The following is a 15,407-nucleotide window of genomic DNA, read 5'->3' on the forward strand; positions in this document are numbered from 1 at the left end:
ACACACACACACACACACACACACACACACACACACACACACACACACACACACACACACACACACACACACAGCTCTGCTCGGCCCCAACTGCATCCAACTCATCAATCAGCCTAAGCGCAACATATTCAATTCCAATTAGGCTTTCATTTACAAACTGAAACAGGATTTAGTGAGAAATCTACAAATTGCAAAAGAAGCTGATGAGAAGACGTTCCTCTCCATCTCACACTCATACGACAGTCTCCCATTTTCGCTCAATCAATGTGATAGAGGTGTGGAAATGGATTGTGAGGGTCACAAAGCTCTCTTTCCTGCGGTCGTTATTGGCGATGAGGACGCCTTCACGCTACGCTAATACTAGTTAAGCCCGGGTACCTGGGAGTTAGAGGCTGCAGTGGAATGGCAAATGTTTTCATTTAATACTGCAACTGCCCCTGTGAGCAATTTGAGGCTACAGGACGACTCTGCGGTGTGTGATTATGGTACGTATGCACAGTTTTTCAATCAAACGTTGGGGAATGTTTTTCTTATGAAATGAATTTGTAATGTGACGTTTGACATGAAAAGTACAAAGTCAGTAAAAACACAAGAAATTCTCAGACAACAGAAAATAAGCTTGATAGGTAGCTGCAAAAAAGGCTGAAATGTGTTGCATTGGTGCTGGTTCATGTTGAGTTGTTTGGTCCAAACTAATCCTGTATAAAAACTATCATTACCAAAGTACCAAAAAGCATCTCATGGGCCTGCAGAGGCCATAATCCAGAAGAGAAATCACATTATTTCATCATCAACTACTTGTTTTCTGGATGAGGAGTCAAAACAAGAACCAGAGAAGATGTTCAAGAGCCAAAACATAAGGTCAGCAGAAACGGTTTTTAATTTAATAATAGCCTCCTCTGTGCTTTGTCACAGCATAAAACTCCACTGTTGAAGGAAAACCACACTGAACCTTTGGAAAAATTAATATAACTCAAACACAGTCTTCTCATGTGAGACAGTTTGGATGCACCATGCAGAGAGGACAAATGGACACCAACCCACAGCAACTTCACACTCAGAAGGTGAGAACATCCAGTCAGGATGTTTGTCTCGCATATCATACTACAACACTTCTTATAGTCGAACGTTTGACACCAACGTGGTTTTAGACAGTGGTGGATGCCAATAACTAAAAAGCTACACTAACCCTGATAGAAAGGTTTAAAATCAGAGTAGCAATGCCTGCAGGTCAGTAAGCGTGTTCAAGACTTAATCCCTTTGTCATTCCTCTTTATTACACACATGTTTGTTTGGTTTTAATTATGAGAATGGCCATTTTGTGAGGATTTTATGTGAACAGCCTCATTAGAAACACATTTACAGAGAAACCCGTTGATGGAGGATAGAGCTTTAAAAGTATCGAGACCACCTGCTGTTGTGAAAGTAAATGATAATTTATTCACAGCTCTGTTTTAATTCTTTCTGTGTGACTTCTAATGGAACAACGGCAGTTATTAGGGAATATGCACAAAGCATTCCTAACTGACGGTAGATCTGTAGGAACTGTAATCTGTTTACAGTGCGCCTTAAAGCTGTTGAACACGGAGCCAGGAGAGAGCGATGTTTCTCTGGCCTCGGAGCTCGTTCCCTCATGGCCGCCCAGTTTCCATTATTAAGCAGGAGGAGATAGAAAGAACTTTTCCACGCTGCTGCGGCTAATTGCTCTGAAACAGGGGGAATCTGTTTATGGGCGCAACTTTGATCAGTGTGCGGATGCTTTAATAACCTTTAATTTTATTTGCTCACCCTCATCATCCCCAGTCTGATTAAAAAAAACTTCTTTAATATAAATAAGAACTTGATTTTTCTCTCTCCTTCATGTTATTTCGAGGAAATCTGGTGATACAGTAATAGTAAATGGCAGGGTGGTTTCAGTGGGACTGGCCCACCGCACACTGCATGCATGCTGATAAGACCATTGGTATTATTTCTGATTCCTGATATGTGCTTCCAGGCTGGTAACTGCAGTTACTCGTGTTGTCAAAGCAGATATATTTCTGTATTTTAAAAAAAACCAAATACCTGTACAGGTTTAGGGATTGTAAACTATCAGAATACCTTCAAGAGGACAACTCAACAAAGAGTGTGGCTGATGTTGATTGGTCTCATTCGCATGGGTCAAAACTGGGTCAAAAATTTGGAGTAAGTCCAGAGGAAATGGGAAGAATTACGGAACGAAAACTCAAAGGCAAAATGAAATAAAACGAGAACAAAGAGGCAGGAACAGCAGTCGAGATGCATTTCCAACTTACTGCAGGTACGAATTTCTGCAGTGAAAATCCAGAAGTACACGAGTTCATCAAGGATTAAACGCTGAGGCAAAATAAGCAGAGCAGCAATGAGGCGCATGTTTACTCATCTGCTCAGGGGTTAAGGCATGTTACCAAGCTGACTGCAGCTGATTACCAAAGAAAATATGATCACCAGAAACTCAGAACCTGAACAGGGCTGCTGCTGAATACATCTGTATGGAGCAGATATATGTCTACACTTAAAAAAAGCAATTTCTCAATTAACAGCACAACCAAATCAAGGAATATACTTTCATATATTCAGTTAAACCCAAAAACACTTTTTTCACCCAGAAGGGAAATTAAGTGTTGTCAAAACTCATGTCATCCAAGTATGGAGGTTGATGCTGTGGGGAGAAAGGATCTCCAGTAGCAGTCAGTCCTGCAGCCAATCTAAAGAGGCCTCTGACTGAAGGCGGTTACTGTATGACAGGCTCATGACGGTCATGAGATGCGAACAGCTAAATTTCTGGGAAGCAGAGTTGTAAACAAAAAACAACAATAAAAAACAAAACCTCGTCATGAATCATAACAGAAGCTAAACAGGGAAGGGCAAAAACATTTCTAAATAAAGAAGAAATAATTGTCAAAAATAAAACGCCTTAACCAAAGAAATGATTAACCAAAGTCTTCAAACGAATCAATCAGAACAAACGTTACAGAGCTATTCCAATTATTATGCAAATATATTTTTTTAATCAGAACTCTAAGTATCTGTCTTGAAAATGAAAATGCTATCAAACCAACAAACCATGTTTTCAGTCTCTGTATCAGCTTTGCAGTTTTAGTACCGTATAACTGGGTTCCTGAAGAGTGACGAGTAAATCCATTTGTCAAACACAGAGAGGCCTAACTATCTGCTCAAACCTTCCCACAAGCGACAGCAGCAACAGTTTCTACTTTCAGTCCTGCACAGAACAAAAAGGGGAACAAAATCAACTCTTGAGCATCTTTCCAAAAAGGCAACAACACAGCAGGGAAGCTACAGGAAGATCCCTAACAAGCTCAAAATGCAATGAGACTGTGCGCCGATCCCCACTGACTTGTTAGGGCCCTGATTTCCTCACACTAATGGGAGTTTTTAAATCATTTTCTATTGTCTCTCATTCAGGCTAGCATCACCCCAGTGGGTTTAATGGCTGTTTAAGAATGTGGCTTAATGCCAAATGAATGCCAAGATCATAACACGGAGTGAGTGGCTGCTGCCCTGGAAGGTTCTGACTGAAAAGGGCAAAGCTGCCTAATATATCAATATCACGTCAAAGCAGTTTGGAAATACAGAAACACTGACAGCAAACCCCAAAACCTTCCATACACGTAAATAAAAACACAGAGAAAAGTAATGTTTTACTTTCACTTCATCAGAGATAGTGTTCGCTCTTAACCGTTGCTGTGATAACCTGCTAAAACGTGCAGCGGCAGTGTTCCTGGCGTTGACGTTCCCCCTACGTCTCTGTCTCAGACACATGCTAAGAGCTGCAGTGAGCCAACATGAGCCGAGTCAAGCCCAGGGCTGAACGTGCTTCTCTCGCTGGCTGCACTTTCACACGGGCTCACATTGCACCGCTGTTTTCTTTAATTAACCCGGAGAGAAAACAGCTGACAAAGTTAACACTTGGCTCCCTCGTGGCCACCAAATATACACATCTTTACCTACACTTTAAATGGTCTCTGTGACGACGGGTTGCAGAGAGAAAAAAAAAGGAAAAAAAGTGAGAAAAGACATGGAGACAAAAGAGAAAATGAGACCATATGTTAATGACATTTTGCAGAATATTTTCCACTTTTGTGTAAAATAAATCCTGTGGTTCCTGCAGGAGATAACAGGTTGAAGCAGGAAATGGCCGTCTAGCCTCCTTCCCCCGCCCTCCGCAGGCCTTCTCAAACACCTTGCACCCCCAGGACCAGACACCTCCAGCCTCTGGCTCTCACATCTTAATGAACGCTGAGGGAGGAGAGACGCAGAAGCACACATACGCTCGGCACAAAACGCACCAAATTGACTGGCCTTAAAACCTCTGAGCTTTTCAAAGGCAAGAGGAAGAATTCCTCCTACTTTCCTAAATCCAGCACTGCAGTCTTGTCAGACAGCTTGTGGAGAGAAATGGGCCCTAAGACAATTTGTGAAGGTGAAGGTAGAGTGAGTTAGGTGTTTCTGCTGGGTTGAACCAGAAGTCATTCTTGTTGCATTGTGTTGGGACCAGTGTTAATGTTTCTGTCACCTCTGGGTAATGAGACCTTCCAGATGCTGAGCTGAACTTCGTACTCACAAGCCACGTGATTTCTCCATCTCCTTCATCTGATCTCGGATGGTCTTGTAGTTGGTTTGGACTAGACACAGACGTTCACGGCGTTTATCGTGAGCCTTCCTTAGCTCCTCGTTCTCGCCGCTCTGCAAACACAAAGGTCTGCTGCTTTCAGGAAGATAAAAACAGAAAAGCTTTCAATTTGAACCATGTACAGGAACTCTGGGAAGCATTTAACTGTTTTACATCTTGGCTCATTTCAACCACAAACAGGGATTTAATGTCACAGAGCAACAATAAGTAGCTCTAAAATCCAAAGAAAATTAGACTTTTTTTTCGATGTCAATGTCTTGTTTGACCAGAAACACATAAAGCCAATTACAAAGTCAGCCTTTTATCACCTGAAGAACATTTCCAGATTTGAAGGACTAATGTCGCAGCAAGACCTAAAGAAAGTCAGCAATGCGTTTATCTTTAGTTGCATTGATTACAGCAATATTGTCTTTACAGTTCTGCCTGAAGAATCAATCACACACCTACCGCTGATCCAGAATGTATGTCAATGCCAGGCAGACCAAACACCACTCTAAAAGCAGGAAGTGGACTATAACATAAGGGATTATGGGTAAATACAATCAAAATAAACGCACCAGACTAGTGGAAGATACGGCTCATGGTTTTACATGAAATGTCAGAAATCCTCCAGCTGCTAAAATCTAATGCCACTACATTTTTGTTTAGATTTCCTGATGAAAGAAGATGCGCTCAGTGTCTTCTTCAGAGGCTTTTCTGTCGTTTCCTGGTGCAGTGCCCCCACAGGCGAGGAGGCGAACAGGTTGTTGAAGTTCAGTGTAAAGCAAAATGCAGCAGCTGAAAATATAACAAATGTTGCAGATTTTGTCCCCAATCGAACTGAGTCTACCAAACTATCTAGTCGAAAACCTGTAGTTTAGGGGGGTTTAAGCAGAGAAACTAAAACACGGCTGGTATGCACACTTTAAACAATCAGAGAAATGTAGTGGAGTTACAAGCTGATGCCCTGGAAGGGCAGCGGTTCTGATGCTGACATTGTTGTTGACAGCTATTAAAATCGCTCCAAGTTCGGGCTCCTGAGCTGCAGAAGGAGCGTGAGAAGACAACGTATGGATTTTTCTTGTCAGCGTTCCCCCTCCTCCCCATCACGCTGACCTTAACAACGAGGGCAACCGAGAAAATACTTTCAGCCTACATGACAGAGCTGAGGGGAGAGTAAAGGAGCGGGGAAAGTCGGCTCATAAAAGTGGAGGAAAGAGTAAGACGGAAAACAGAGAAATTAGAAACGGAAGAGGGAGAGAGAAAAGGAAAAGTGAGCGGAGGAGTGCAGGACAGGTTTCTGCTTGAGTGGCCAGGGCTGGCGAGAGTTGTCGAGAGCTTTCTGAAGGGGAAGGAGCTTGTTTACTGCTGATATGACACGGCTACCCTGCAGAGAGGGAAATGCAAGCCCTCAGCCCTGTTATTATTAACAAGGACAAAGAGAACAGAGAGAGCACACAAACATGCGCCGGACACACAACAACATGCAATGTGCATCTACGCTGACAATGTGACAAGTATGGATTTTTCCCCAGTGTGGATTATTCACAAAGGACATCTGCCCCCCCGCTTTCAAAAACAAGGCTCTAATGAAAGGGGCCAGGCCAGAGCACTGCAGGGCTGGGAGTAAGCAAGTGGCAGGGCATTAGCCACATCATGGCTTCCCAGGCTCCTAACTGAACTCCCCCGGGCCGCTGCGCTCTGGTCATCAGACCCTCGCCCTCCGATCGATACACACCCGTGGACGATCAAGCCGAAAAATAATTACACTCAAACAAGTACTTTTCACTTTAAACTGAAGGAAAGGAGACATAAAAAAAGAAGTGAGTGTTAAGAGAAGTGTTTGTTTGTCTCCTGTTAATAGCCGAGGTCGACGTGTCAGCAACCGGATCCGATGCAAAAAGATGAGAAATGAGAAAAGAGCCGACAAGATACCAGCTAAAAGGACAAAACCTCTTAATCCCACCCTGAACTAATGCCCTCATTAATGCGGTTACATTTTTCTGTGCATGCCTTCACTAAACGCTCTTCAACTGGTCGACAACTAAATGGCACCATTAACCAAGACAGTCATGCATGCTGGCTGAATTTACATTGGGCATTAGCTGTCTGCTGGTGATGTAATTCAGGTGCTTCTCATCTGACAAGGAAATGATGCCTGATGTATTTCTGAGGATTGTGCTCAGAGCGAAGACGACCTTTGTTTAATCAGTCAGTCACTGTCCAGCTGCGAAGGTGGAGAGGATGAAGAACCAGAGAGTTGAAATAAAAACAGGGAAATGTCCTGTGTTGCAATTACAAGTACGGAAATCAAACTGTTAGACTGTAAAAGACAAAAACTGAGTATAGGAGTTGATGAGAGGAAGAGCTGAAGGTTAAGAAAGCAATTATTTGCTAAAGGAGGATAAAACCATGCTGCTGCTTCTGCTTTCACTGGACGAGCTTTTCTCTTGTCATCTCCCTAAACCGTCACTCTGGGATGAAACGATTAAACAGATTAATTGTGATTAATCGATTATTGAAATAATCGCAAACTAATTTAATAAATCATTAACTGGAGTAGACAGACTCTGAAACATTCCATTTACTGAAATCACTGCAATTAAACCAAAACTGTATAGAAAGCTAAAAACCAACCTGTTTAAAGAGCTGCTTTCAACCCAGAATCACTGGATCATTGATCAACATATCTGATGTGTATTGACGATTTTGATTATGGAACTTAATATAATATAATGTTATTAGTTTCTCAAACTGGTGACTTTTTTATGGCTTTTTATTTTTATGTTTTTGTGATGTAAAGGGCTTTGACCTGCCTTGCTGCTAAAATGCGCTGTACAGATAAACTGGACTGATTAAAGAGCCGCCACATGTGGCCTAGCAGCAGCAGGGTCAACCTCACTTCCTCACTAAAAAGGGAAGCTGTGTCGATTCACAGTTGCTCTCTGAATCCCTCTGAAGCTAAGCTAGGAGCGACTCTTTGAGAATAGGGCCCTTAATGGTAAAATTTTACTCCGTTCTTCCTGGCAGAACCCTTAAAGCTCTGGGACCGGCGATGAACTGCGCTTTTCAAGTCCTGCCACAAAGTCTGGATGGGAAAAGGAGGAGTGAATGCTCTCAGTCAATGACTCGATGCGTTCTGTTGAGTTTCCTTAGCTCACTGGTAACAAAGATCCTATTTTTATTTTTTTATTTTTATAATTCCCTGCTATGTGTCAACGCAGCGCTGGTTCATCCCCTGCGTTTAGGAGCGCTTTAATGCCTCCGGACTTTTTGCACAGAGCTGCTTGTGCTAAAATATTTAGTCAGTGGTTACCTTGAGTTGCAGCAGCTCCTCCAGGTCTCGAATTCTTTGTTCTGCTTCGATCCTCCTCCCACTTCCCAACCCCACGCTGCCGGCTGGGGACAGAGACCTGGACCGCTGCACAGGTGCACCCTGGGAGAAGGCGAGCACAGGAAGCAGTGAGCTGAAAACTTCACTTACAAAGACATCCACCAACCCATGCAGCAATTAACATGTGTGGAAACGCTGAGTGAATGCCAATAACAGAATCATCTGCGTTCATCCCGTTCCCTTCTCACCTCGAGGAAAAGGCGAACATCGCCCGGCGCCCGTAACGCACACACGCACAAACAAACACGCTGCCAGAGGAGCGAGGGGAGCCGGTGCAGCAGTCGGCGCACATCTGTGTGTATGTGTCTGCGTGTTTGGAGGCAGCAGTTGCAAGCTGAGAGCGGCGAAGGTTTCTCCCTGCAACTGGCTAATGAGTATGTTCATTTCCATTTACATTGTTTCTTTGACAATAATGATGTCCCATTAGGGGAGACTAAAGGGGCTATAGATTCCAGAATGTGCTGGGCTTCATTACAAGAGGTGGGCAGGGAGGCCGCTCTAATTGCTCTACGAGGGGCCTCCAGGTTACACTTGATAGGACAACTGGAAGAGCTGCCGATTAGGAGGGGGGTGCGGTTCACTAGCCAGTCTCTTCTGCAGAAATAAATAAAGAAACGGAGAAGCGCTGGGGCCGTGCTGTACAAAAGCAGTGGGAACAATATGCTAGTGGAATATGAATATGAGAGGATGGGAGGCCCCATGCGGTGCCAAGGAGGGCTGACCAGATGGCAGGCTAAAATATGCAATGTGACTAAATGCCCAACAGTCCTTGGGCAGAAGAGGATGAGGAGCAGAGGAGAAAGTGAGGAGGTTAACGATGAGATTGTGTACAAGTTCAACTCGTCGGCCAGAATCGGGTTTAAATCAAAGCTTCAAAGTTCTTAAAGTTACTGAGCAGAAAGAGGCAGTGGATTCTTCATCACCACTGTGGTGGAGAAATACAGCGGCCTGCAAAAGTTTTCAAACCTCCAGGTTCTTCAAAGTTATTCCAACAAATTTTAAAGGAGCAACATTATGTAAAATCGACATTTTTGAGCTTTTCTTCATGTTATGATATTATTGCCTCATCAAAGCATACCTGAAGTGGTGCTTTGATTCTTTCATGCATGTTTAAGAAAACCAGTAATCTCCATGGCAACCACTCAGCTGTGCAAAATGCCTGGGTGGACCCAGCCCCACCTTTAAGCCCTTCCCCACTCAGCTCCTTCAGACTAGCCAGAAGTAATTAGCAGAAACCTGGTGGCTCTATTACAAATCAATTACCGATGTGTTTAGATGCGTCTCTCTCCTAAATGAAGCCACTAATAGAGCTACCATTTCTATTAATGTTTTACTTTTCTTTCAGATGGAAAGTACTCCTGGATTTTTTTGTGTGCATTCCCTGGCCGCTCACACTGAACCTGGTTCTGCTTCTGCTGGAGGTTTCTTCTTGTTAAAGGGAAGATTTCCTCTCCACTGTTGCTGCAAAGTCAACAACACAATTCCCCTAAAGCTTATTTATTTGCAGCTAATGCCTGGCTATCTGTTAATGCTTATGTCTGTACACGGTTAAATTTCTCGTTTGTGCACACAATCCTGGCCAGTGAAGCTGTTCTGATTCCACAAACAGAAATCTTTTTAACCTGTTTCAATAATCACCTGAACTTAACTATATTGTTTGATATGGAATGTAGGGTCCAGTTTGGTAAAAGGCTGAACTGACTACAAGTCCAGTATGTAGCTAAACCCTCATACCATAAACTGAATTCTTTATTTATGGTTCAACAAGAAGTGAAAATTGTAGATTTTCTAATAACAAGACTGTATTTGTTAAATCAGGTGTTACTGTTTCAGCATTTCTTTTTAAAATATCTTTGTATAACGCTGATTTTCATAATGTTTGGGAATGTACCAGAAGTTGACTCTGGTGACCTGCAGTGCCAGGTTCTGCGAACATGCCTGCGTGGGTACCAACCATGTGTTCTGACTTAATGACTTCATGCAACCAATTAGCAGATTGATCTGCATATTCCTGACAAGTGGCGGGCCAACTGGCTTAGCCTTCAAGTACAACAGGGAAAACACAGACGCCAGGAAAGAAAATCCAAACCTAATCTTTAAAGAAGAGATGACCAATTATAAAGTCTAGGAGAGTTTTTATGCAGCGTGGTTCTGCGGTGTAAAAAGTCTTTGACCCTGTACAGATGTAATCTGACTTTGTTTTCGGTTACATGTTTCAGAACAAAGAAATTTTATTTGCAGACACAGACAACTGGAGTAAATACACAAAACTGTTTTTAAGTAATGGTGCAAGTTAAGAGCCAACCAGTGTTTATTGGTGTCTTTGCTGAATTGTTTTATTTTATTCAACATTTATGGGGATTTTGCTTGAAGTCAGCCCATGGCATCTCCATTAGATCTAAAACTTTGACTATACCACTTCCTTTTGTCATTTCTGAGAGAGCACGGTAGAGAGGAGAATTCATTGTTTCATGTTCTGGTCTGAACCGTCACACTACCACTAACATGTTTGACATTTTCCAAAAGTTTTCACTTTTGTCTCGTCCATCCACAGAATATTTCCCAATAGATTTGTTGGTCATCAAGATATTTTTTGGCAGATTTGAGTTGCCAAATGTTGATGGCCAACTACTTCTGGGAATGTTCACCATTCATTTCTTGTGTTTTCCATTTGTGGATAATGTTTCCTACTGTAGCTCTTTGGAGTCTCAAAGTCGTAGAAAAATCCTTTGTGACCCTTTCCAGGCTGATAGATGTCTACTTCGTGTTGTCAGACAGGTTCTATTGAATTCATTTTTGATTCATCAGGCCTGGCGGTATTTGACTCAGTTTTCCAAAAGTTGAGCTTAATTCAAGCTTTTATCTTCTTACATTGGGAAAGGTTTGCTTCAATGGCCTTTTTTAAGTAAGCCAAGTAAGACCCAGTGTTGAAATATCACATCTATATTTCAAACAAAGGAAAAGTACAAATGTTGATTTTTCTACTGTTTTATTTTATTTTTTTAAACCAAACTAAAAGACTGAACTACACTGTTCAGTCTTGGAATGTTATTGGACAGGAAATTTGCATTTAATTTCACAAAACATGATCATACCATGGAAAACCTGCCTCTGAAGGTCTCTGAGATTCAGTGCACCAGAATAATCAAAAAGTAGTTAGTAAAATGTCTTCTCGATTTCTGTTGTGATCATTATAATGTCAAGAAAATGTGTACAAATCAGGGTTTCTGCAGGATGCACCAACTCAAATTTAAGACTTTTTAAGACCACTATGAATGAAATTTAAGACCTACATCAAGATATTAAATGTACAAAAAGAAAACATACATTTTAAGCTAGTTAGCAGTAGCCTTAACCCAGTCAAACCTTTGCTTGACAGAAAAATTCAGCAAGGAAAAAAATTAATTCATAGAATACATGAGATTTAATAGTTATGCAATAGCAAAACTAAAGACTTGGGATTAATATATTTACAGCCAATGTATTTACATTTTTTGTATAAATTTAAGAGATTTAAGGCCTTTATTTTAGATAAATGAATACATGAATATGGTGCATAATTTTTGTGCAAGACTTTGACAAAATGCAAAATTGAACATGTTTATGTTGAATTAATACTACATGTTCAAAATACCTTACAAAAAAAAAAAAAAATCTCCAAACTACTTTTCTAAAAGATTGAATACATTTTTTTTCTATGTTCAGGGCTTCCAGTTTGCAACAATGAAGAAATCATTGAAAACATTTTGTATTTACTAAGCTGTTTTGTCTGGCTTTCAAATGTGGCGATCTGAAACGTTTAAATGTGATAAAATAATAAAAACTAAACAGAAGAATCGGGACTGAAACGCTCCAGCAGGTTTGCCGAAATATGACAGGGCAGCACTGATGGGTGACTGAGCTGTGATGCTTTGAGCTCCACAAGGCAGACAGGAAAGAAAAAAAAAGGTCTGGCCTCTGTTCTTCAGATAAACACTGGTTCTGGGCATGACCTGACCCGGGCTTAGAATCGGGTAACGGATGCATAAACAACACAGGGTCGCGCAGATCAATCTGTGTAGGGCGAACAATGAAGAAACACGGAAAAAAGGTCTAAAGCTAAACAGTTTACAAGCAAGCAGAGGTGAAGCTGTTCTTCAGAAGGGCTCAGTGTCACTGGATATGAAACATTTTATCAACTTCCTTTCTTCACGCTCCCTCTTTCTCTCTCCAGCTTTCAGAAACTCGGGTCACCGTCATCTGTGGACTTCTTTATGTCTGCAGCAGCATGTCATGGGTCAATGGGGAGCACTTAAAATAGTTCTGTTCTCTCAGGGAATATAAAAGTTGTATAAATCTGCACAAAAGTAATAAAAATAAATAAAAAGCACAAATCTTTTCACAAAGCAAAGTCACAACTGGAAGAACTCAAGAGAAAGTAGTAGGATTTATGAAAACGTAACAGGAAATCTCACTAAAATACAATCTCTTCTGATTGAAAGCAGTTGCAGTAAATTAAAATATCATCTTTGTGCCCGAGTTCCTAAAGATCAGATGTGCAGGAGTTTCCAGCAGAACCTTGTAGGAGAAGCAGTATCATTATATTCCTCATATAAAAACAAGTAGAGAGGTGCTTCATTTAAGACATAATGAGGACATGTGAATAAATCAGGCACTGTTTCTTAAGGCCATCCCTTAGTGAGTGAGGCCATCTAGAAACTTGTCCTGCCAAACTTATGAAAGGGATACTGAGAAGATCAAAAGCTTCTCTTCTCGCTCATAATGTACTGCTGAAGCGGTAAATTAGCTGGTGTCTGAGCCCAAGGCATGCGTGAAACCAGCAACACACGCCGGCCTGGTCACAGTAGGAGGGGCCTCCGTGTGTGTGTGTGTGTGTGTGTGTGTGTGTGTGTGTGTGTGTGTGTGTGTGTCCGGGACAAAGGTTGTCCTGGACTGGATCTGNGTGTGTGTGTGTGTGTGTGTGTGTGTGTGTGTGTGTGTGTTGGGATGTCCGGGACAAAGGTTGTCCTGGACTGGATCTGATGAATCACATGGCTCTGTCTCAACAGACCGTTCTCTTTCCATCCCTCTGCTACGGCTTTGATCTAATCTGAGCAAATGGCGTGGGCATGCTCAGCCACGTGCTGCCTTTGCTGTAATTGTCGGTGGTGTTCGTTGGCCTACCTGCAGTCTTTTCACACTGCTGGGGGATCGCTGAGGGAAATGTCTGTCCTCTGGCCTTGGATCTGAACTCTGAGTGGAGGCCCGATCGGACGGAGCAGCGGCGAATTGCTGGAAGAAAAGAGAGGCTGTGACCTTTATATTAGCAAAACATTCAGACAGGCGGTTTCAACTTCTCTTTAATAAAATTAAATACTATAGTTTACTACTTGTGGAAACTGGAAACTAAAACAAAGTCTGAGAGAAATATGTGTAATCCCTGAATCACATGGCAAGATTTTTGTCCCGATTTTTCACTTCCAACATTCTTAAAAACACTCTGATTATTGTGACGGTCCTAAAGATAGTCTTAAGAGATTTTCCTGCTGTGTGTTGAAAGTGATCTGGTCCACTCAGAACAACATCAGGACCATTTCGATATAAAATCTGGGATAATATGTTGGATTGTCTTGTTGGTGTTTCCCAGGAACGCTGCAGCCTGTTGAATGCGACTCGTAGCCAATCAGGAAGCGAAGTGATGGAAACACGGAGAGGAATCCAAAATACAAAAGACAGAACTGCTGTCCCAAAAGGTCGGTCGACGTTGGTGAAGTCTTTGTATTGTTTTTGTTTGTTTATTTGTTTTTGTTAAATACATTCCAGAAACTATCGCCATTGCTTCATCCCAGTCAGTCATGTTTGATTTCTCTGAACTCACATTTGACCTCAAGAGGTGTTGCAAGATTTTCAGTTTGACATCCAAAAGTTGGTGGATGAAATCTGTGTGTGTTTCTCTCTCCCATATACTCCATGCCCTGAAGGTCCTCCCAAGTTTCATCTGAAGCATCGCCATCAGCTCTCATTGATGTAATCACGCAATGAGAATTGTGCCATTTGGTTCGCAGGAAGGTGTCGTCCTCCTCTTCTCAGATCGAACCATTTCTCTGTGCAAAGTGTTGTGTGATTGGTCAGAAATCTGTGGGCATGTTTTATGCCAGGGGTGTCAAACTCAATTTCACCGAGGGCCACTTCAGCATATTGGCCCCCCTCAACGGGCCACATTGACGGTACAAATCAGGAGTGCATCCCTGCTAAAACACCCCAGACAAAAGGTTGACTTCCCTCATTCAGGTCTGTAGAGGCTTATAATGAGTCAATGGTCCAGGTGTGTTAAAGAAGGAATCCATCTAAAGCTGCAGATGGTAGCTCTGGAAAACTAGACTTGGGCAGCCCCAGCATAAATGTATGAAAATACAATGTTAAAAATACATTAAACACCACCTCATATTGTTAAATAACTGATTTTATGTATTGAAGTTTTAAATATTACATTTGAGTTTCCATGGATGTAAAATTACTGCTCAGTTTAAAAATTACAATATTTAAATCAATGTTTAAAGGTAAGCAAACAAATGATAAAAACAAGTTACATGGGCAGACATTATAGACTTTATGCAAAGATTTAGTCTAAGAGGCAACTGAAATAAATTAATTTAAAAAAAATTCTTTCTGAATATCATCTCATGGTCTCTGAACTAAATGCGTCTTTCTGATCGGGAGCTGACAGCGTGTTGAAGAGTTATGGACCGGACGCTTTGGAGCGTCTGGTTAGGAAGCGCATTACAAACCTTTGGTTGAAATGGCCGTTAAATTCCAGTCTCCATTACAGACCAGAGAAAACTAAAGAGAATGCAACGTTGTGTTAATCCATTTGAGGAGCCGGTAGTTTATCTTGAGGAAATAAATGACGATGCAGAAGTTAATTAGACTGTAACATTCGCAGTCCGCTGCTCAACCACTGCGGACTGCGAAGACTTAGAAACCGCTGGAAGTAACTCATCCAGTGGATTTAACAAATGGAGCCTTCTGGGTTCACGTTACCCAGGAGAGCGGCGCTTTGGAGGAGCTGCAGACGTAACATCTGTCCGTTTCGGAGAAGCGAAACCACGCAAAAGAAAAAAAAATCCTGGTAAAAGCTCACACCGGACCGCTCAGGGTAAAATACTCACAGAGTTCAGTTGATCTGTTTGGATCAGACAGATCCAACAGACTGATGAATTAGCGCAGATTTTTCTGCAGATGGGAACCAGGAGGAAGTGCGTTCAGACCCCAGCGGGTGAAGTGATGCTAATTTAAGTGAAGCCGCTTAATTCAATTTATTAAAAGTTATTGGGGCCTCAGTCAGTGGTTTTTGTCACTACGAGAAAAATGTAGATACATGTA

General features: G+C 41.9%; 1 protein-coding gene across 1 annotated transcript in view; it reads right to left on the reverse strand.

Moving 5' to 3' along the window:
* The window catches only part of LOC103131464 (centlein), a 95,750-nt gene that overhangs the window by 59,357 nt on the left and 20,986 nt on the right, over positions 1-15,407 (reverse strand). Inside the window, exons 7-9 of the mRNA XM_016666670.1 lie at positions 13,209-13,316; positions 7,968-8,087; positions 4,604-4,725 (exon numbers count right to left, since the gene is read on the reverse strand). Of these exons, the coding sequence (XP_016522156.1) occupies positions 4,604-4,725; positions 7,968-8,087; positions 13,209-13,316 (350 nt within the window). The remainder of the gene's footprint in view (positions 1-4,603; positions 4,726-7,967; positions 8,088-13,208; positions 13,317-15,407) is intronic.

This window comes from Poecilia formosa, unplaced genomic scaffold (assembly GCF_000485575.1).
Source record: "Poecilia formosa unplaced genomic scaffold, Poecilia_formosa-5.1.2 Scaffold766, whole genome shotgun sequence".
Lineage (NCBI taxonomy): Eukaryota > Metazoa > Chordata > Actinopteri > Cyprinodontiformes > Poeciliidae > Poecilia > Poecilia formosa.